General features: G+C 50.1%; 1 protein-coding gene across 2 annotated transcripts in view; it reads left to right on the forward strand.

The window, feature by feature from the left end:
• LOC144125100 (3'-5' RNA helicase YTHDC2-like) overlaps window positions 1–21,727 on the forward strand; it is an 88,561-nt gene that overhangs the window by 62,934 nt on the left and 3,900 nt on the right. Inside the window, exons 24-27 of one of the 2 annotated variants that reach the window (XM_077658188.1) lie at window positions 975–1,138; window positions 3,964–4,187; window positions 7,639–7,796; window positions 14,911–14,995. In XM_077658188.1, the coding sequence (XP_077514314.1) occupies window positions 975–1,138; window positions 3,964–4,187; window positions 7,639–7,796; window positions 14,911–14,995 (631 nt within the window). The remainder of the gene's footprint in view (window positions 1–974; window positions 1,139–3,963; window positions 4,188–7,638; window positions 7,797–14,910; window positions 14,996–21,727) is intronic. The other variant, XM_077658190.1, reaches the window with a different exon arrangement.

Here is a 21,727-nt window from a genome sequence, read left to right on the forward strand (position 1 = left end):
CGCTGAACCTGTTGGACTATAAATGCGCCTTTAACGTAGGTCCTCTCGTCGAGCACGGCAAAGGGCGTGCGACCAGCAGTCGCTTGTGACCAGGCAGCAGCTCGACAACACCGTTGTTCACACTTGCAAGCGTGACCTGCAGGTCGCCTTCTCGTTTGAAGCGAGAACTCTCGGGAATGACATTTTCGCGCGCTTTCGATAGTTTCGTCTGCTTTGGCCGATGTGAAGCGGTTAGGCTTAGCGACGACTATGACAGCTAGGGAGCAGCTAAGTTCATTGCCGAAAGCTCACCTCTCTCGCTACTCACAAGTGTAAATGGGCTCATAATCGGAGGGACACTTTTGTGCTTTTTGGCACGTTTCAGCGCCAGAAATGTTCTTTAGAGGGGTAAAATTTTGCTCACCTAGCGTACCCCATGGAATGCTACGTCGCAAGTCTGCCCGCGGTCTTTTGGCCACTTTTCAGCATCCAAGAGACCACGGTTTTTTGGCGATGCAAAGCGTCACGAAAATTTTATTTCCGTTTGGATTCTATCACGGGGAACACCAGCAACGCGCTTGCGACCGGTTCGGGCGCGCTTCCGTTCGCATCCGCTTTAAACAGCTGATGGCATTCGGCACCCGCTTACTCGTTACTAGGCAGGTCATCGGTCGTAGGTTTGGTACTTTTGTGGCCTGTTCTGTGCCTGCCTGAGACTAATTCGTCGGCTGTATTAATGTGACACTCCATGCGCAAAAGGGTGACCGCTGCGGCGGCGATGCCTCTGCTCGCCGCTTCGCTCTAAGCGGGTCAAGCTCTTCATGCGCATCGAGTAATGTGACCTAAAATGCATGCGTTTGGGTCGGGACCGGAAGAAATTTCGAGTAAAGCGATTTCGTTATAACGAGGGATTACTCTACGTGACAATACAGTACTTGCTCAGGACAGCAGTGTTCAGAAACAGTAGCTTATGCATGTGCTGTCTTTGGCCATAGCAGTCCTGGAGGCCAGGGTGTGGCAGACTGCTTCTCTGGCCGCCGAACTGGTTTGCGTCGTGGTGGGTCCCTGGAGTATGGCTCAAGGTCATCACCATCATCCCGCAGGGGGTCTGGTGCCAGCCTTCCAGCGACACCACTCAGCATGGGACGCTCAGACACGGGTGAGCGTGCAATCTTCTTCCATTTCCTTTCACTGGCCTTTCATTTGCAAGGCTGCAGTACAAGACCTGATCCCCTTTAGGTAAACAGATTGAAGTCTGCAAAGAGATGCGAGCAAGTGCAGCTGCTTCATTTTGAGTAAGCACCTCATTATGTGCCTATCATGACTGTTTAGGAATCATTGAATGGTACTTTGCGTCTTTGCGCTTCTAACACATTGGAGGCAGCTGATAATGTTGGATGGATATCGTACCGCAATTTTTTGTTTACAACACAGCCACCACGCAAAGAAATTTTTCCTTTGTCTTTTTGTTGCCTTCCTTAAGGGGGGAAGCTGGTCTTAGAAAAAAATTTATTAATGAAGTCACAATTATGAAATCTTCAGGGAACATGTATTTTTGCGTGCTGATTCCAAATATGGAATTTAATTTAATCTACAAGAAGTCCTTGTTGACTTGATTCAATATGTTATGTAACTTTTTGTGGAGAGATTTAACGAAATTTTGGTGCAGGGAACTTGAGAGCGCCACGAAACGGGGCGGCCAGTTCGCCTGGGATGAGGCTCGGCCAGAAAACATGCCGCGCGGCGCCGGGCACACAAAGGGGTCGGAGGCAGGTTATCTCTCATCGCGGCACCGGGTTTACGCCGTCCGTTCGCTGTAACCGATCAGCAGGGCTTAATGATGTTCGTTATACGTGTGATTTTGTGCCATTGAAACAATGTATATTTTGACGGTCACGCCGGTCTCGTTCGTTATAAGCGAAAGTTCGTCTTAAGTGCGGCTGTTATATGTGGGCTCGACTGTACATGAAATTGTAGCTTATTATTTACACTTCTGAATGATACAAACAGCAGAGTCGTGTGCGCAAAAGTACTTGAACATTTATTAGTCAAATATGGAAAGAGCACGAAAAAAGTGTACAGGAAAAACAAATTTCTGGCTGCGCTAAGCCAGAACTTGATTAGAGGAAAACTGGAATATACGAACTCTCACATGTTTATAGCTGTCATTCCTCCAAGTGTCAGCTCGGAGGAAAAATTATTGCACGTTCCACGGCCATTCAAGTCAGGGGTCATGACTGTGGTGCTGCACATAACGTTTGGCCTTTGTTCATGCTCTGTTCTTTGATAACAGAGCTTGCAGTTAGTTAAACTTTCCTGCCCTCCTCCCGATGGGAACGGCGGTTAGCAGTACGAAGAACACTTCAGGTCTTCGTCCGGCGACTCGTTGCCGGTTGGGGTAGCAATTCCAACTTCTCAAAGCAAAACTTATTTATTAAAGACGGGACCGAAATACAAGGCAGTGATGACAAGGCTGTTTAAAAAAGGCTGATAAAAAAGGCTGTTAAAAACGGCCGAGCTTGAGACTCGGCGCGCTCGTGCTAAGTCATTCTTTGCAGCGGGTTTTAACCCCTTCGATAATTGGGCGGAGCTTGAGTAATCTAGCTCTCGCCCAATTTTAACCAACCGCAGTGCAGTGGCACCGTATGTGCAAGTGGGCGATTTGGTCGTTCAAAAATGTCTGATCGCCTATGGCGCGGTAGCGAAAGAATTAAGGAATCTCGTATTCTGTTGTTGGCCATGCATAACAGTTTTAAGCCGCTCCAGGGTGTTTGTGTGAAGCATCATAGCAGGTTTAACTGCAGTGCAGGAAGCTACTTCTTTTTGGCAAACTTGCGAACAAAAGCCTTTTCAGGTGGTGTATGAGTAGTCAAGCAGCACATCTCTAAATCATCGATTAAGTGATCATACGGAATTCGTTGAACAAAACAGCACCAAGGATGGAGGCAGTGCAGCAGACAGGTGCTTGCATTCTCTTCATCCTTTGTGTCATTTCGTACTATGTATAAACACGTGTAAGGGCCGCACCCATGTATGGGCTGCACCCTGTTTTCCAGAAGGAAATATTGTAAAAAAATAATATCCGTGTAGGAGCCGCATCCAAACTTTCCACACGACCCACGCGGGAATAGCCTTCGAAGTGCACGCGCTGTGGCCTAGTGGCCTAAGCGATCAGCTCCGGCTGTGAGCAACGGCGTGCTTGATCGCGGAGGTGACGCTTGCGCACAGTAGCTTCCAGGTGCCGCCCACGGATGGCGACAGAGGCCGCGGCCCAAGATCATCATCAACTTTTTCTTTCGCTGCCAGCTCCTGCTATCCATATCGGCATCAATATCACCAGCTCCAGCGTTTTGTGGCTGTCAAAGGCACGGGAGTTGTGATTTACCATATTTGTGGCTTTCGTGTGCTCCAGCCGAGCGTTGTAGTTTTAGCAGTTTTAGCACGATGGGCAAGCACCTTAATAGCTACACGGCTGGGAGTTTGCTGTCGAACGCGACAAGCGTGCGGCAGGCAGGAAATTCGACGTGGCCGAGAAGCTCATCCAACGATGGTGCAACCAAAAGGATGCATTGAGGAACACAAGCTACAAAAAGCAAGCTTTCCGAGGCAAGCCATGCAAGTTTCCCGAACTGGACGAAGAGCTGCTCAATGGCTACGTGTTGACAGCGGACGTGCTGCGCGACTTCTTGTGGGATAAGCGTGCACCAGAGCGGCCAGAGCACAGCACCAGCTCGGAGTCGGAATACACCGCGAGTGGCGATTGAACGTAGAATAAATGCCGCTGATTTCTTGATTGGTGTGTTTTTGCTTATCGCTTGTATGGGTTGCACCCCAAAAATTGGCCCTCAAATCTGGGAAAAAAAAAAGTGCGTCCCTTACACGCGTTTATACGGTAATTGTGTAAACAATGTGTTCTTCATTATCATGCAGTTCTAGTAGCTGCACTATGTCCGCTTTCCACTGAGTGTGTGTGTGTGCATGCAGGTGGCTCATGGCGCTCTGATGATCGGTCTGACTGCTCATCCCTACGCTCTACGAGCAGCGGCCAGCCCAGCCCCTGCGGCATGAGCCCCAAGCACATGGTCAGTGGCCACCGTCGGTTCTACGTCATCAAAGCCAGCACCCAGCGGTCAGTGGATGTGTCTGTCTCAACGGGCCTCTGGTCTTTTGGACCCAGCACAAATCGCAAGCTGCAGGCTGCCACCAGGGTGAGTGGCCCCATGCATTTCTTCTCTTTTTTTTTCTTTTTGCAGGGAGCAAGGCATAGTGCACTGGCTGAAAACAGTGAGAAGGCTACGTTTGAGGCATTTCAATGGTTGAAAAACTGGAGGGGACATTTAAGCTCCGCCTTAAGGGTATATGGAGAATTGCTCATTCTCTACTGTGGGGACTCTGCCCCGCGGCTTCTCCTTTTGGTTTGCTTTCCGCGGTGCACCCTCCGACGGCATCGCCTCGAGGAGGGGCACGCCACGTGACTCTCCCTGGTCAGCTACCTTAACTAACAAGAGAGGGCATGAGCGTTACAGCACCACTGTCGGCGTGATTACTGAGTGCAGCAGAGAGCGTCACTCTCTACGGCTGGGGACATCATCGCGAGAGGGAAGTGCAACCTCGCGGCGCTCCGCTCTCCACCAGCCCTAGCGTGGGTGGACATTCGTAACTTTGGTGGTGAGTCGCATGACCTCGATTCATTAGCGTATTTTGTTGCTAGCTGGCATTTTTGTTGTAGCAATAAATGCCAATTTGTGTCAGCCAAAGTTTTGTTCCTTTGTTCCCTCAGAGCAAGGCCCACTGTGGTCGGCATGCACTCTGTAGCGTATGCGATCATGGGGTGGGTTCCGGGCGGCTTTGAACTTTGTCAGCCACAATTAAATGTAGGAGAACGTATTTATCTTGCCTTCCAAGAGAAGGCAAACGTAGCAGGGGGCGGCAAAAAGTTAGGTGGGATGGGATTAAGAAGATTGCAGGCATACGGTGGGCGCAGCTGACAAAGGACAGAGTTAATTGGAGAGACATGGGAGAGGCCTTTGCCCTGCAGTGGGTGTAGTGAGGCTGATGATGATTAAAACCACACACTACTTGGCATTCATACATCGTGGGGGTTCTCGTATCACTCCTAGCGCAGTGGTGCAGCAGTTAAGCAATGAAATGTGGGACGTGCTGGGTTCGATCCTCGGTGCCGCTGGGTGCCCACTAGTGATACAGTGGGTGCAAGCTTTCCCCTGGCCTAGTGCTCGGCTTCTTTAGTGTGAAATGCTTGGGAAATGGGCTTTGACCCCTCCTTAAAAGACAAAAACACGTGCCATTGTGCTTTTTGGCCCCAGGTGCCCGTGCAATGTAAAAATTCACAATCATCATCAGTTTAATAATACGTCACCGCCCCAGCAGGTGGCTTAAAGGGACTATGCAATAAATTAATTGAGGTTACATAAAGCAGACGAGAGATAGGCATTTCATCACTCGTCACCCCAATGCAAGAATTTTTAACCTAACAATAACAACGAAGATATAGACGGTTAAAAATTACGCTCCTCCTCTCCCCCCTCAACTCGTACACGCGGGGCACCAGACAACAATAAAGAAAACAGCTCTGGGACTGGGCCCCGCCTTTGAATACGTCATCAGATGACGTTCGCTTTGCAACTTCCGGTTGTCGCTCCTAGCACCCCAGCAGCAGCGTCGGCGACGTGGCGGCATCTCTCCTGTCTCTCTTCACCTTCCTGTATTGCGGCGTGCATCGGGTTTCTTTGCTTGTCGTCTGTTGTAGTTAGCAGTAATAAACCCGGACCTCGAGGCGCGACTGCTCACTCTTACGGCCGCGATAGGCGTCGAGCCCTATGAGTGCCTATGAAGAGCCGTGCGAGTGGCTCCGGAACTCCCGACAGAAGGAGGCGGCAGAGGAAATTCAAAGCCATATGCGCGAAGGCAACGCTCTGGCCCACGCTTTCCCGAGAGCGTCGCGCGGCGGCACGAGCAGACGATTTTCACGGCTACCGGAAGTGTGCCCGTGACGTCGTGGCTGCCGTGGCTCCAGCGAATGACAGCGTGTGGTGGCCTGGCGACGTCATGGGTAGTGTGACGTCTTTCTTCCACGATTTTAGTTCCAAAATCAGTCACTACGAGCACACCAATCGGCCCGCGAATTTTGAAAAACACGTTATTTTTTTAATTTATAATAAATTGCCGGCTCAGTTCCGAAGACTTATACTTGGTGTGAATGCTCATTAGCATCATTTCTAAACATAGAAAACATTTACAAGCGACTTTGAATTCTTTGCATAGTCCCTTTAATTTACCAGTGCAGTTTGTGAGGCCCAGGTTTCCTTTCTCAAGCTGCCTTTCGTGATCTATCATTAATGCAATTGCCACCTGCCACAGTGGGCAGTTTGCTCACAATCCAATGTGCAGGTTGTGATGGCGTCAAGGTCACGGACCTAGGTGACAGGTGGTCCACCTGCTTTTTCGCTTACTCCGCCAACTAGGATGCCAGATTTTCTGCAGAATGGGAACCTTAAAGGTGCATTAAGGAGGATTCTGAGCTTGTCTTTTTACTGCGGGAACTCGATCTGCATGCTCCGAGCACTCTTAGAAACTTCGAATTATTGTCCTGTGCAGCCTATATTCCTCCCGCCTTTTCTTTTTTAACTCTCCTCCAAAACTAGGAGGAGTCAACTATTGCACGGGAGTGCCTTTCAGCCAGTTGCGTGTCTGCTTGCTGCCCTGCCATCGGTGGAGTGATATGTGTAAAGCAAAGAGTCCATGTGTATTTTTATTTCCATGGTCCTAATTTGTGGCTATGTTGTCTGCAGCTGAAACTATTTATTCGTAAAAACATAAAAACTAAATAAAAGCGAAAGCGGGAACAACAGAAACAGCTAATACCATGTTTACACGATTGTAAGTCGACCTATTTTTCAAAATTTCAAAATCCAAAGTAAATGGGGGGGGGGGGGTCGACTTACAATCGAAACCAAAGCATTGCACTATAAATAAAGGCGAGACAAACTAGATATCTGGCATGCTAAAGCGTGGTTGCATTTTTGCTGCACAGCTCCATATCATTGCTCTTGGTGCTGGCCTTGAGCAGCTGCTATGTCAACGCGCAGAACCGTCATCCCCACCCCGTGCGAGGCAGCTGATGGTGGCTGTCGATAAGCAGCGAACCGGCACCAGCCCCACTCCCCACATGTAGCCGCAGATTGCGTCTGATCAGGCAGCATGCTGTTGGCACATTTGTCACGGGGAATGTTATCTTTGCAGTTGTTTATTACAGCTGTTGTGGGAGATTGTAGTTTACGGGACTGATAAAGATTTCATACAAGCTAGTTTCGTCATGCTGAAGACTACTTGTACAGTAACATGCTGGTGCAGTTTGCTTTCAGTGCCCAATTCCCAAGTAAAATGTGAGCCACATACAGTGCCAGATATAACAGAAGCCTTACCACTTGGAATGAGCATAAATTGCTTTTGCTGTAGGCATATTCATGTCTCTCATCCCCTCTGCAAACTGATGTCATCCTTGTCTTTCTAGTAATTTCTAAGGACGCTACTCTCACAAGGCCATCCCAGTGTTGCCCTTTGCTGTCTGACCAGAGTGCATTTCCTGCTCCAGTGCCGTACAGCACAAGCTACTTTCTGTCTTTCACTTCGCCCATCCAGGAAGGCAAGGAAGTGGTGCTTATATTCTCCGTGCAAGGCAGTGGGCAGTTCCAGGGCTATGCTGTGCTCCAAGGACCTGCCTCCAACGTGAGCTGGCCGTCAGACGACCACGAAGGAAGCTCAGGCGGCCGCTGCTACTTCATTGAATGGAAGCACAGGCAAGTGCTATTGGCAATTACAGTAATCCCTCATTATAACGAAATCGCTTTACTCGAAATATCGCTTTATTCGAAATTTCTTCCAGTCCCAACCCAAACGCATGCATTTTAAGCCACATGCTGTGTGCCAAGCCGCCTAGACGCGCTGGCGCTTAGTTCGAACTATACGTAGCGGAAGCGACTCACTTTCGAATTAACGGGCTTTTGTTGCGAAATCAACACTACGCCAGCCAGCGAGCCATTTCGGCTCGTCGCGCACTCAGCCGTATGCCGTATGTTGTGGCCAACGAACGACCTTGAGCCGCCGCTGCCTAGCAACGCCGCAGCCATGCTCCAACAGATTGTGCTCCGCTGGGGTAGAGGGAGAGGAGGTGTCACCTCGCCGGAGTATATTGCCGCGAATATTTCCAGTGTTTGTTCGTTTTTCAAATCTGCCGCGACACAACCTTATCGCTTTGTTTGCGACGCAAGACGCGACTAGATTTATCTCGATTGATCGCAGCCAGGCAAAGCTGATTCTACGTTGTTCCGGAATGTTCTAGTAACTTTGCGCCCTTTATCTCGAATGTTCGCTATCAGCTTTAAATTGAGCACGGCCGACAGCGGCGGGCATTCTGTTCGACGACCGCCGAGCACGCTTGTCGCTTCGCCGCCGCCGAGTGATTCAGTCCATTTTGGGTGCAAGTCAGCCCAATAAACAGTTCTTTTAGAAGACCCCTTTCGTCCGTCTTCATCGCTGCTTCGACTGCCGTCATCACTACGTGACATCTGGTGGAGGTGCTGGGTAACTTCCATGTTCCGGACGCCCCCTTCAAGTCGTGAACCCAGCCCTGAGCGCTTCACACCCGAGGACGAACCAGCAGCTCAGCGAGCCAGCCGACGTCTCCAGGGAGAGGAGCCTGAGTTCGGGAAACTGCCGGACCGCACCAGACAGCGAAAAGACGCTGCTGCCAGCACTGCAACCTCGCCAAAGATGTCGACACCGATCATACTGCAGCAGCCGCGGGTGCCGCCAACTTTCAATGGATCCCTAGGCGAAGACTCTGAAGAATGGTTGGACCAATTTGAGCGCGTGGCGGCATTCAACAAGTGGGATGATGCGGCAAAGATTGGACACGTTTTTTTTCTCATTGGATGGCTCCGCACGCACGTGGTACGAAAACTACGAGTCGTCCCTTACGACATGGGAGCTATTCAAGAGCGAACTATTGAAGGTATTCACCAGTGTCGTGAGGAAAGAAAGAGCCGAACGACTCCTCGAGTCCAGGATCCAGCTTCCGAATGAACCCGTCCGCAGTTACGTCGAGGAGATGAAGCTCCTATTTCGCCGCGCCGACCCCGGGATGACCGAGGAAGAGAATGTTCAGTTTTTAATGCGTGGCGTAAAAGAACAACTCTTTGCAAGCCTCGTCCGCCAGCCGCCAAAAACAGTCGAGGAGTTTATGCAAGAAGCCTGCACGATTGAGAAGACCCTCGACGTTTGAGCTCGGCAGTACAATCGCCCTTCTTCTGCCTGTGCAATCCGTTCGGACACGCCGGCCACCACCAGCGACAGCTTGCGGGAAGTTATCCGCGAAATCGTCCGAGAGGAGCTACGCCGATTACTGCCATCTTCCCCACAGCCACAAGCAGCGACTCTGATGGATGTGGTACGGGAAGAAGTGCAACAGGCACTTGGCACCCCGACGGCCACAGAACCCCAGGCCATGACCTACGCCGCTGCAGTAAGGACTGCCCAGCCCCAACGACATCCCCCACGTCCTCCCCGAGATGAGCCAATCGTTCCACAACGCCGCCTCCCAGCCCCCGCCCGCCCAGCCTATGACCGACGCTCAAGCCCCAGGAAATGCGACGCCTGGAGGACTTCCGACAACCGGCCGTTGTGCTTCCATTGCGGTGAGGCCGGCCATATTCTTCGTCACTGCCCGTACCGACGTATCGGTCTTCGAGGATTTGCCGTTAACGCCCCACGACCACGCTTCGGACAACGTCCGCACGAAATCGACGAGTACCTGCGTCGAGAAGAGTACACGCCGAACCGCTTTTCGCGCTCACCATCGCCGTCAACCTCGCGCTTTGCGTCGCCACGCCGCAGCTACGCAGCCGCGGTACGAGGAAGGTCTCCCAGCCCCCGTAGGGGAAACTAAAGGCAGCAACCTCTGGAGGTGAGGTTGCTCACGAGCTAAACGCCGAAGATCCTCCACCGACCACGTCCCATGAAGACGATGCACCCGCGACGCCGCATGAAGAACCGACACTCGCTGCACCGACGCCGCACACAATGATAACCTCGACCACGACGCAAGCTACCTTGAAATCGACGCCGCCACCCAGAGGAGCTTCGACCACACGCCCAACCCGTGACTCGCATACGCGACGAAGCCGTGACCCGACGCCGAGAGCGACATGCAATGCAAGAGCCAGGACCTCCGACCTAGAAGTGACTATTGACGGCCGGAAAGTTACCGCTCTAGTCGACACAGGAGCCGATTACTCGGTGATGAATGGAACATTCGCTGCGCAGCTCAGAAAAGTCACAACGGCTTGGGACGGCCCACAAATTCGCACCGCTGGGGGCCACCTCATTACGCCATCAGGACGATGCACAGCGCGAGTGACTGTCAAAGGACATACCTATCCTGCGACCTTTGTTGTGCTACCGCAATGCTCCCGCGAAGTGATCTTGGGTATGGATTTCCTTAATGAGCATCAGGCGATCATCGACCTGCGATCCAAGCTGATCACGCTTTCGACAGACGAAGCCATCGCTTCGATGAAAACTCGGGAAAATCACGTTGCCCTAAGTGTCCTGGAGGAAGAAGTGAGCGTCCCACCCCGTTCAAGCGTTATCGTGACCGTAGGCGCCACGAAAGCCATAAACACTGAAGCCATCATCGAGGGGAACATGCAGTTGCTACTAGACCGAGGAATCAGCATCGCAAGAGGCATCGCACATTTCCGCAATGGCCACGCCGAAGTACTGCTGACTAACTTCAGCGAAGAATACCGGCATATTAACAGAGGAACGACGATTGCTTTCTACGACGAAATATCTGACGTACGAGACTCCTTCGCCCTCTCCGACCCCTCCGCAGAAGATCCGCCTCACCAAGAGAACTCGCCCACTTTCGACATCAACCCAGCCCTGCACCGGAACAGACAAGACCAGATCCGCAATCTGCTTCAAAACTACAGTGAGTGCTTTTCGACATCGCCGAAGGTGCGACAGACGCCAATTGCCAAGCATCGCATTATAACGGATCAACACGTCCGACCTCTCCGTCAAAGCCCCTACCGTGTGTCTCCGCGAGAACGACAAGCCATCCGGGACCAAGTCGAAGAAATGCTTCGCGACGACGTCATCCAGCCTTCAAACAGCCCATGGGCGGCACCGGTTGTTCTAGTGAGAAAGAAAGACGGCACACTTCGATTCTGCGTGGATTACCGCCGCTTGAACAACATAACAAAGAAGGACGTCTACCCCCTCCCCCGCATCGACGACACACTGGACCGCCTCTGCAACGCCAAATATTTCTCATCGATGGACCTCAAGAGCGGCTACTGGCAAATTGAGGTCGACGAAAGAGATCGCGAGAAGACAGCATTCATAACTCCGGATGGGCTGTTTGAGTTCAAGGTGATGCCATTTGGTCTCTGTTCCGCACCAGCGACGTTTCAGCGAGTAATGGATACAGTGCTGGCAGGCCTGAAGTGGCAAATTTGTCTGGTATATTTAGATGACGTCGTTGTCTTCGCCTCGAACTTTGAAGAGCACCTCAAAAGACTTCGAACAGTACTAGACGCAATCAAGTCGTCTGGCCTAACCTTGAAAGCAGAGAAATGCCACTTTGCCTACGAAGAGCTGCTGTTTCTAGGCCACATCGTTAGCAAGGAAGGAGTACGCCCAGACCCGCAGAAAACAGCTGCTATTGAACAGTTTCAACCGCCGGCCGATAAGAAAGCAGTGCGCAGATTTCTCGGACTATGCGCATATTACCGACGATTTGTGAAAAACTTTTCGCGCATCGCCGAGCCCCTGACCCAACTGACGAAGGCAGACGTGCCGTTTAAATGGGAAGCGCCGCAAGCAGAAGCCTTCAAGGAACTTCAGCGTCGTTTACAGTCCCCACCGATCCTTGCGCATTTTGATGAAAACGCCGATACTGAAGTTCATACCGACGCAAGCAGCGTGGGACTAGGCGCCGTTCTCGTTCAAAAAAGTGACGGGCTGGAGAAGGTCATCGCATACGCTAGCCGTTCCCTTTCCAAGGCCGAGGCTAACTATTCGACCACTGAGAAGGAGTGCCTTGCCATCATCTGGGCTACGTCGAAATTCCGCCCCTACCTCTACGGACGGCCGTTCAAGGTGGTCAGCGACCACCACGCGCTCTGCTGGCTTGCCAATTTGAAGGATCCCTCTGGCCGACTCGCTCGATGGAGTCTGCGCCTCCAGGAGTTTGACGTCACCGTCGTTTACAAGTCCGGACGCAAGCACACTGACGCCGATTGCCTCTCACGAGCCCCTGTAGATGCACCGCCGCTGGACGACGATGAGGACGCCTTCCTGGGACCCATCAGTGCAAGCTCTTTTGCTCAGCAGCAACGTTCGGACCCCAACCTAAAAGGCCTCATCGAGTACCTGGAAGGCAAGGTTTCTTCACCCCCCGCTTCATTCAAGCGAGGACTGTCTTCTTTCTGTGTGCAGAATGAGGTCCTTGTGAAGAAGAACTTTACAGCGAACAAAACAGCATACCTCCTTGTTGTACCTACTTGTCTCCGCGAAGAAGTTCTACAGGCTTCACACGACGAGCCGACAGCTGGACATCTCGGGTTTACTCGCACCCTCCGCCGCATTCAAGACAAGTATTACTGGCCCCGACTGTCTGCCGATGTCGCACACTATGTGAAAACATGCCGAGATTGTCAGCGACGAAAGACTCCTCCCACACGACCAGCAGGATTTCTGAACCCCATTGAACCTCCCTCAAGACCCTTTCAGCAGATTGGCATGGACTTGCTTGGCCCTTTTCCAACGTCAACATCTGGAAATAAGTGGATCATCATAGCGACCGACTACCTGACCCGCTACGCCGAGGCGAAAGCCCTACCGAACGGAACAGCAGCAGAAGTGGCCAAATTTTTCGTGGAGTGCATTCTTCTTCGACACGGCGCCCCCGATGTGCTCATCACGGACAGAGGAACAGCATTTACGGCGGAACTCACGCAAGCCATCCTGCGCTACAGCCAAACCAGCCACCGGAGGACAACTGCATACCATCCGCAGACCAACGGACTGACCGAGCGCCTGAACAAAACCATCGCCGATATGCTCGCTATGTATGTCGATGCCGAACATAAAACCTGGGATGTCATCCTGCCTTACGTCGTCTTCGCCTACAACACCGCAGTGCAGGAGACCACCCAGATGACGCCTTTTAGGCTCGTCCATGGCAGGGATGCCACGACCACGCTAGACGCCATGCTGCCCAACGTTACAGAAGAAGAGAACGTCGACGTTGCCGCCTACCTTCAACGCGCAGAAGAAGCTCGAAGGCTTGCCCGATTACGGATCAAAGATCAGCAGCGGTCCGACGCCAGACGCTACAACCTACGAAGACGCAACGCGGAATACAAGCCAGGAGACCAAGTCTGGGTGTGGACACCCATTCGCCGCCGTGGATTCAGTGAAAAGCTTTTGCGCCGCTATTTCGGTCCGTACAAGGTTCTTCGTCGGCTGGGTGAACTGGATTATGAAGTCATCCCTGACGCAATTACTGCATCCCAGCGACGCCGCCTACGACCAGAAGTTGTCCATGTAGTCCGTCTGAAGCCGTATTATGCGCGCTAAAGGCCGCTGCATTTCCATGCTCTATTTTCTCAAGATCCGTTTTTTTCCCTTACTAGTCGCATTATTTGTTTTAATGCATCGGGTCGATGCTTTTTTTGAGAGGGGAGTAATGCCGCGAATATTTCCAGTGTTTGTTCGTTTTTCAAATCTGCCGCGACACAACCTTATCGCTTTGTTTGCGACGCAAGACGCGACTAGATTTATCTCGATTGATCGCAGCCAGGCAAAGCTGATTCTACGTTGTTCCGGAATGTTCTAGTAACTTTGCGCCCTTTATCTCGAATGTTCGCTATCAGCTTTAAATTGAGCACGGCCGACAGCGGCGGGCATTCTGTTCGACGACCGCCGAGCACGCTTGTCGCTTCGCCGCCGCCGAGTGATTCAGTCCATTTTGGGTGCAAGTCAGCCCAATAAACAGTTCTTTTAGAAGACCCCTTTCGTCCGTCTTCATCGCTGCTTCGACTGCCGTCATCACTACGTGACAATATATATATATATATATATATATATATATATCGCGAAAGAGAGGCAACAACGACAGAACGAAGCGAGGAAGAGACAAGGCGCTCAAGAGACACCAGAAGAAGGCGCTGCACGACTCGAGAAGCGTCGTAATGAAGATGCGGCTAGGAAAAGTCCCGCACGTCCCGGAGTGACTCTTCAACTGCGGAAGAAACGGCATTGAGTTCTCGGGAACGTCGTAATGAGACGCTGTGTAGACGACGTGCCGGGGAAATGAAGCTTTCGCAATTCAACTAGGGTTAACCAGAGCTAAACCACAGCCAATTTTTTATACACAGATCTCTATGGAGCTTGCCCGGACCAAGTAGTGTAGTTCCAATTTTCTGGAAATTAGAATTATCGAGCTTCGAATTAATGAGCTTTCACTGTACCAAGTTTAGATACATATGACCAATTCTCGCTGAATTAACCACGTAAAACCATAGCTTAACTGGTTACTTTTTGAAAAATGCGTTTGGATGCTCAGAACTCTTTGTTGACATTTGACTTGTTGGCCTGTTGGCATGATTTAAGTGATGAAGTAGGCACTAATGCAATTAATCAGATTTTTAAAGATAAATGGACTACTAGGGACATGCAGCCAGTGTTATCAGCTCCTGTTTTATAAGGGGAAATTTGAGGATTATTGTTGGGCCCCAACTCCCTGCAAGGTTTGTCGCATGTAATAAGTTGACAGCTTTCTGCAATAATATAGTGGCTCTTTGAATGTGCATTTTTAGTAAAAATTGCCTTGTATGCTTGCAGGTGTAACCTGCCTTTCCAGAACACAAAACATCTGCTGAATCCTTGGAATGATAACAAGAAGGTGCAGATCAGCCGAGATGGCCAGGTTAGTGTGACGTCCTGCACCTACCATGAAACAATACTTTCAAATGAGAAATGGCACACATCTGAACCATCTGGCTCTGAACTTGTAAGTTGCAGGGTTAACCCTGTAAGTTGCAGAGTCGACTTATATGCAGCGATATATCGTATACATTGTGTGTTTATGACCTTTGTATTGTTCTTTAGGATGTGTTTGTAAAATTTCGGGTAATTTGCGCACCCCCTTTTTGAAGCCTTGGTTTTAGGAAAGAAGGTGCGCAAACTACTTGAGTAAATACGGTAAGAGCAGCAGTTGGAGGTCTCACAGGTAGGTCTCGCTCCCCAGAAATACGTCAGCACTTCATGTAGGTCTACTTCCCCGATTTCCAATGGCTGTTTTTGCTGAAAGTCGACACAGCTTCAATGAGTTTGGCAGAGCTGCAATGCACACTATTTTTTTTTCATGAAATGTTGTCGTGTATTAGAAAAATGCATAACTTCGAAAATGCTTCTTGTGCCGTTTTGTGTACCAGAAGTATTCGAGATATGCGCTTCAAAACTGTAAAATAACTGTAAAATTTATTCGTCTCTTGAAGTTCGAATTAACGAGCTTTTACTGTAGAACTGAATCGAATATTTGCAAAAGTAGCGAATAATCATATAAAACAATTAATCGTATTAATTAATACAAAGTCATCTTTTACAATTCCTATGTTACACATATAAGAAAGTTACATTTTGCTACTGATAACAAGATCAGGTGAACTGGAGCCACATCTCATCAAATTAGAGAGGTGTGTTCTAATTATGAGCAATAGCCTCCGAGTTTGGGCATCAGGGCAGGGTATGCTAAACCTGGCTGAGCCCCACCACGCTGTAAAATCTTGGAGGCCATGTATGAGCATTATGAACACTGCCACCTGAATGGACTGCATCGCGGCGCTGAACCCTTCTTCCCGTGCCGACTGATCATGGCAGTAGCCTGCACGGCACCCGAGTGGAGCAGTTCTTGAAATAGGCGCCGAATAAAACTGCAGTGTGTCTTGTTCAGCCTACGTGCCAATCATTCAGAAAGTATTCTAAAAGTTAAGAACATATTTGATTTGTGTCGAATAATTTTGGGCATGCACTGCTTGATTCGTTTGACAAAACGCATAGAATATTCAATTCGCTATTTTAAAAATTTGAGTATATTTGCACACCACTACATATGAGTGCACCTTAGCAACTTACTTACTGCCGTCTTCAACTGTGTTATGCTCGCTGGCATGATCAAGAGCATTGCTGGTGAGCATCCATTAAAACCTCGTTAATTCTATGCCTGTTATTTCGTGAATATAAATAATTCATACTGCCAGTACGGTCCCAGCTAACGCGCGTGTAAGTTTATAGCACCAGACGCTCGTTAATTAAGGTACAGCTCGGCTCACACCAGTTTATTCGGACAGAATGCCAACAGCGGGACTTGTAGAAGCACGACCGGCACAGGAAGTACGGTATTTACTCGAATGTAACGCGACCACGAATGTAACACGAGGGGTGACTTTACGTGCTGCCCAGCTGGAAAAAATAAAACCACGAATGTAACACGAGGCTTAAGGACGCAAAACAAAGTACCTTTAATAGGCATCGTGGCCAACATGTTTATTCATCTTCCCTGCTTTCGGAGTCCTCCTTTTCACTATCGAAGTCTCCCAGTAACTTCTGCCGTATCGATGTTGTTCGCTGCAGAGAGAATCCATTCCTCTTCATGAACGTTTGGGCCCACCCATGAGATGCTCAGAACTTCCCATCTCCCGAGCAACATCATTAACTTTCCAACGGATCAGCTCGACACTGACCCCCATGAGACAGTTGCGCTGCTCAATAATAAAGTCCGCCACTTTTTTCTCCAGCTCTATGTGATGGCCGTTGCGAGGCCCACGAAATCCTTTGCAGTCGGGCTCACATTTAAAAAGCCCCTCCCGCTGCAGCCACCATCCGCGAATGGTTGACTCGTTGAGGTCAAGTCTTCGAGCTGCCACAGAATTCCCGACCTCTTCAACTAACAGGATCGCTTTTCTCTTAAAACGAGCGTCGCCACAAGAACACGACGCGATGACGCGTTCAGCACAAGGCCGCAATGAACACAGAAAAATCACAGAGAACAACTTATCAACGCTTTGACTTTGGACGGATGAGGATTTGGCTTCCGTGGTACCCATGTTGCCAGCATAAGATTGCAAAACTTCGGAAACCGAAACCAAGCTGATTACTTTGAAGTGGCTGCACCGCGGCACTGCTCTAGGCCAATCGAAGTGCGGTATTTGTTTATAATGCAAGGGTAGACTTTAAGGGGAAAAAATCTGGGAAAAAACTCGCGTTACATTCGAGTAAATACAGTAATCAGCCAAATATTCCTCCTTAAGCCTGAATGGCATGGAACAGTATTGCCCATGCATCTCTGACATGCACGTAAATGGTAGAATGCCCCCGCTGTTAAAAAAATACCGTATTTACGCGCATAATTTACCCACTTTTTATCCAAAAATTAGGGCTCCAAGAAGCGGGTGCGTAAATTACGCGGGGATTTCGCGAGCACGATTTAAAAAAACTCCACAAAGGTCATGTTGCTGCGTATGTTGCTGTGTATAAGTCAGCACCCGGACCCGCACCCGACGCTGGCCGCCCCCTGAAAAAAGTTAGCTCCAAATGAAAGGCCGCGCACCTCCTCCCCCCCTCCCCACTTTGCGGGATAGCATGAAGGAGCATGCACGAAGCTGAGTAAGAGGCTAAACCGGCGCCAACGCTTGCGGCCCTGCCAGTTGTTCGGTAGTTCCGGATTCCGTAAGTTTGCTTTCATAACTTCGTCCGGGAAAGCAACCGCAAATCAATAAAACAGTTATCACACCACACACAAAATTTACACCCGGCCAATTCTTTAACAGTACCGCGCGAGCGTCGACCAAACTGCTTCTCAGCGCGTTATCATGGCGCGGAGCGCCAAAGCCAGCGAGAATAACCGCGTGCCCACAAGTTTGCCCATAGGCGACAATCGTTGTGTCGGCAAACTTGTGCGCACGCGGCTATTCTCGCTGGCTTCAGCGCTCCGCGCCGTGTTAAGGCGCTGAGAAGCAGTTTGGTCGACGCTCATGCAGTACTGTTAAAGAATTGGTCAGGTGTACCTTTTTATTGCACAAACAACCTACTAGTCGGAGTCGCTGCTGGAAGAACTGGACTCCGAGCCATTGCTGACAACATCGCGGTCGTTCTCATCGCCATCACTGGCGTCCCAAATAACGTCATCCTAAGTTCCATCGAGCGCATTTGACAGGCCAGTTTTCTTAAAACTGTACTGCACGATGTTCGGAGAAACCGTATCCCACGCTGCTAAAATCCACTCACTGACTGTCTCCAAAGGAGGCAGTCCTTTATCCTTCCAGTAGGAGTGAAGGAATGTTCTCCGCTGGCCATCCATTCCACATGCAACTTCCGCACATTGTCTTTAAATGGCTTGTTAAGGGAAACGTCCAAGGGCTGCAGGACTGATGTTAGGCCGCCTGGGTTGACAGCCAGGCTTGTTTTCATCTTCCATAACCTCTGCTTCACACTGTTGACGAGATGACCCTTGAAGCTATCGAGAACCAACATTGATGGCAGCCGCAGCAGAGCGCCTGGGCATTTTCCCCACGCAGTGTCCAGCCAGTCAAGCATTAATGTTTCGTTGACCCATCCTTTTTCGTGGACACGGATAAGGATGCGTCCTTGCAACTTCACTTTCGGCAGCGTTTTGCGCTTAAAAATGACAGAGTGGTAGTTTTCACCCATCTGCAATCACCGCCAGCATCACTGTGCACATTTGTTTTTCGCAGCCGGTTGTTTTCACAGCGACAGATCGGACCCCTTTCTCGCTCACTGTGGTATTGGGCGGCATGTCAAATGTCAGCGGCGTCTCGTCTGCGTTTCCGATTTGCGACATGATGAAGTTTTCGGTCTTTTCTTCATAGTCTTTTCTTCATAGTCCGGGGGCAAACGCTGGCAGAGGGTTGTCCTTCGTCTCAGAGACAGATTATGCCGTTTCATGAAGCGTGTCACCCACCCTCTGCTTGCCTTGAAGGTTGCAGCAGGGACTCCTCTTCCAAGTGCAGTTTTTCTTGCCTGGAACTGAAGCATCTCGCACGACACGGCGATACCGGAGGCCTGATGTTCTCTAACATGCTGTGCGAGTTCCTCTTTAACAGCGGGGAATTTGCCTTCCTTAGGTCCCCGAAATGCTCTCCTTCGCGGGTTTGCATTTTCCAGCTGGGACTTTTGCTTTCGCCAGTAACGAACATGGCTCTCGTTCACTTTGTACTGCTTGGCGGAGGCACGGTTCCCGTTTTCCTCCACAAACTGTATCACAAGCAGTTTGAAACTTGCCGTATAGTTGTCATACCCCATCGCAAGACACGACCGAGCAACCAAACACAACACGTCAGAGCCACCAACTAGAAAAGCGTAGCCGGCAGTCGAGGCACATGCATCAGTCAAACAAAAAGCGCTGTCGGCTCTTCTATCAGCTGCCGATCCTCCCCGGAAGCACTGCCACCCGTTCCGAGTGGCGATGCCGCTGGTGCCGCCGCGATTGTAACAGGGGCCCCGAGACGCCACCATGAACGCCCAGTGCACAAAAGATTCAAAAAGCTTTCAGAACAAACACGCAGAATAGCCAAATGCTACTGGGTAGAGCCATAGGGTAGAGCCTGCGTGCATGATGGTGATTTAGCGCAGCACGGTGCGTAAAATGTGAGAGTTCAAAATTTTTTTTATAAACCCGGGTGAAAAGTTAAGGGTGCGCAAATTAAGCAAGGAGGCAAATTATGCATGTAAATACGGTAGTCTAGCCACATAGCTTTGGTTTCACTTGAATTTCGAGTTTCATGCCGGCCCACGGCAACAGTGGCTGTCAGGTGCGTATCAGCCAGCCAGCCAAGCACAGGTGCACACTGTTTAGAATGCTAGAGGCAGGCCACTGGTCTTTTCTTTTTGAAGGCGAGACGTAGGTCTTCCATTCAGCAGTGCTGAAACTTGTTTGCTTGTCGCACGCAGCTTGGCTTGCTTTGGTTTATGGTGGTTTAACGTCCCAAAGCTACTGAGGCTATGGTGGATGCTGTACTGAAAGGCTCTTGGAATTTCGACCATCTGGGGTTCTTTAACGTGCACTGACATCGTACAGTACATGGGCCTCTAGAATTTTGCCTCCATCAAAATTTGACCGCCGCGGCCGGCTTGCAGTTAGGACAGTTGAGCTTCCTCACATGCATGGTGCCGCTTCCAACTTTGTTCCCTTGCTAATGCGACCGTTGAGACCACAGAAGCATTTTCAATTCTGATGGGGTGCACACAGTAGAACATTTGATGGAATGACAGAAATGCAAAGCGTCGTAGCTTTGCAATTTTCATCTCGAAGTAGACTACCAAGGGTTAGATTTCCTCTGGAGCGCATACATAATATGGGAGCCTTCCAGCTTTCACATACAGAGCTCATTGGCTGATGCAAATACGGCGACGGTCACAGTGGCTTGCAGGCCGCCGGCCGCGCCATCTGGGGTAGTACGGGCGAGGCTGGCACGAGCGTCTGCACAGCCCTGGCAGCCTGCCAGGGCAGCCCCCGGCTCATGCTATCTCGCCCAAAACGAGAGCCGAATAGGACACGCTGCCAGTGCTCAAAGACGGTGTGGCCAGCCGCGAGGCCGCAGCGGTGGCAGCGACGGAATACGTCGTCATTTCAGCGGTGTGCTCGGGGCACGCATAAGAGTACGATGATGACAGCAAAACCAAAACTCAAGACGGGTGCGTCCCCACCACCGACAGTGGCTGGAACGATATACTTGCTGAGGTGGCTCACGAGCTCGCAACATAAACAACATGCGCATAACACCGTTGCTGGTGGCAAAGAAAGGGCAGAAATAAAGGTTCATTTTAAACGGAAAAAAAATGTTTCGTTTTTTTTCTGTGAGATATCCGCAGTGCATTTTTGCTGGATTCTTAGCATACTAGGAGTCGAATTTCGATGTAGCGAAATTTCAGTATTGCGAAACAAACTGCAGATTTCACCGACTTTGTTCAATCGAAGTTTAACTGTATGATGCTCACTTGTGGCGTGTTGTTTTTCACTTGTGTTCAACATTTGTGTTTTGCTTCACTTTGACCACTGATACAGTGCAGTCCACTTATAACGATATAAACGGGAAAAAAATGTTTTGTTTTTTTTCTGTGAGATATCCGCAGTGCATTTTTGCTGGATTCTTAGCATACTAGGAGTCAAATTTCGATGTAGCGAAATTTCAGTATTGCGAAACAAACTGCAGATTTCACCGACTATGTTCAATCGATGTTTAACTGTATGATGCTCACTTGTGGCGTGTTGTTTTTCACTTGTGTTCAACATTTGTGTTTTGCTTCACTTTGACCACTGATACAGTGCAGTCCACTTATAACGATATTGAGAAAACCGGAAAATCCAATTGTTATAACCAATTATCGTTATATCTGGACCGGCAAAAAAGTAAAAAAGAACACACCCACATATTCTCCCATGCATTTAGGTATTACCCCATGCATGTAGCTGCCGGCGCGCTTATCAAGGGCGCACAGCATCTTGATGCTCTGCCAAGTTCACGGAGCGAACCACCCCCACCCCCTCCGGAGCTCCCATCAAAAGATACCGGGCGATGTTATCGGCACTCAGCATCTTGCTGCCAGCGCGAAACGGGGAACACGCCAAGAAAAGCTAGTG

This window comes from Amblyomma americanum, chromosome 3 (genome assembly GCF_052857255.1).
Source record: "Amblyomma americanum isolate KBUSLIRL-KWMA chromosome 3, ASM5285725v1, whole genome shotgun sequence".
NCBI lineage: Eukaryota > Metazoa > Arthropoda > Arachnida > Ixodida > Ixodidae > Amblyomma > Amblyomma americanum.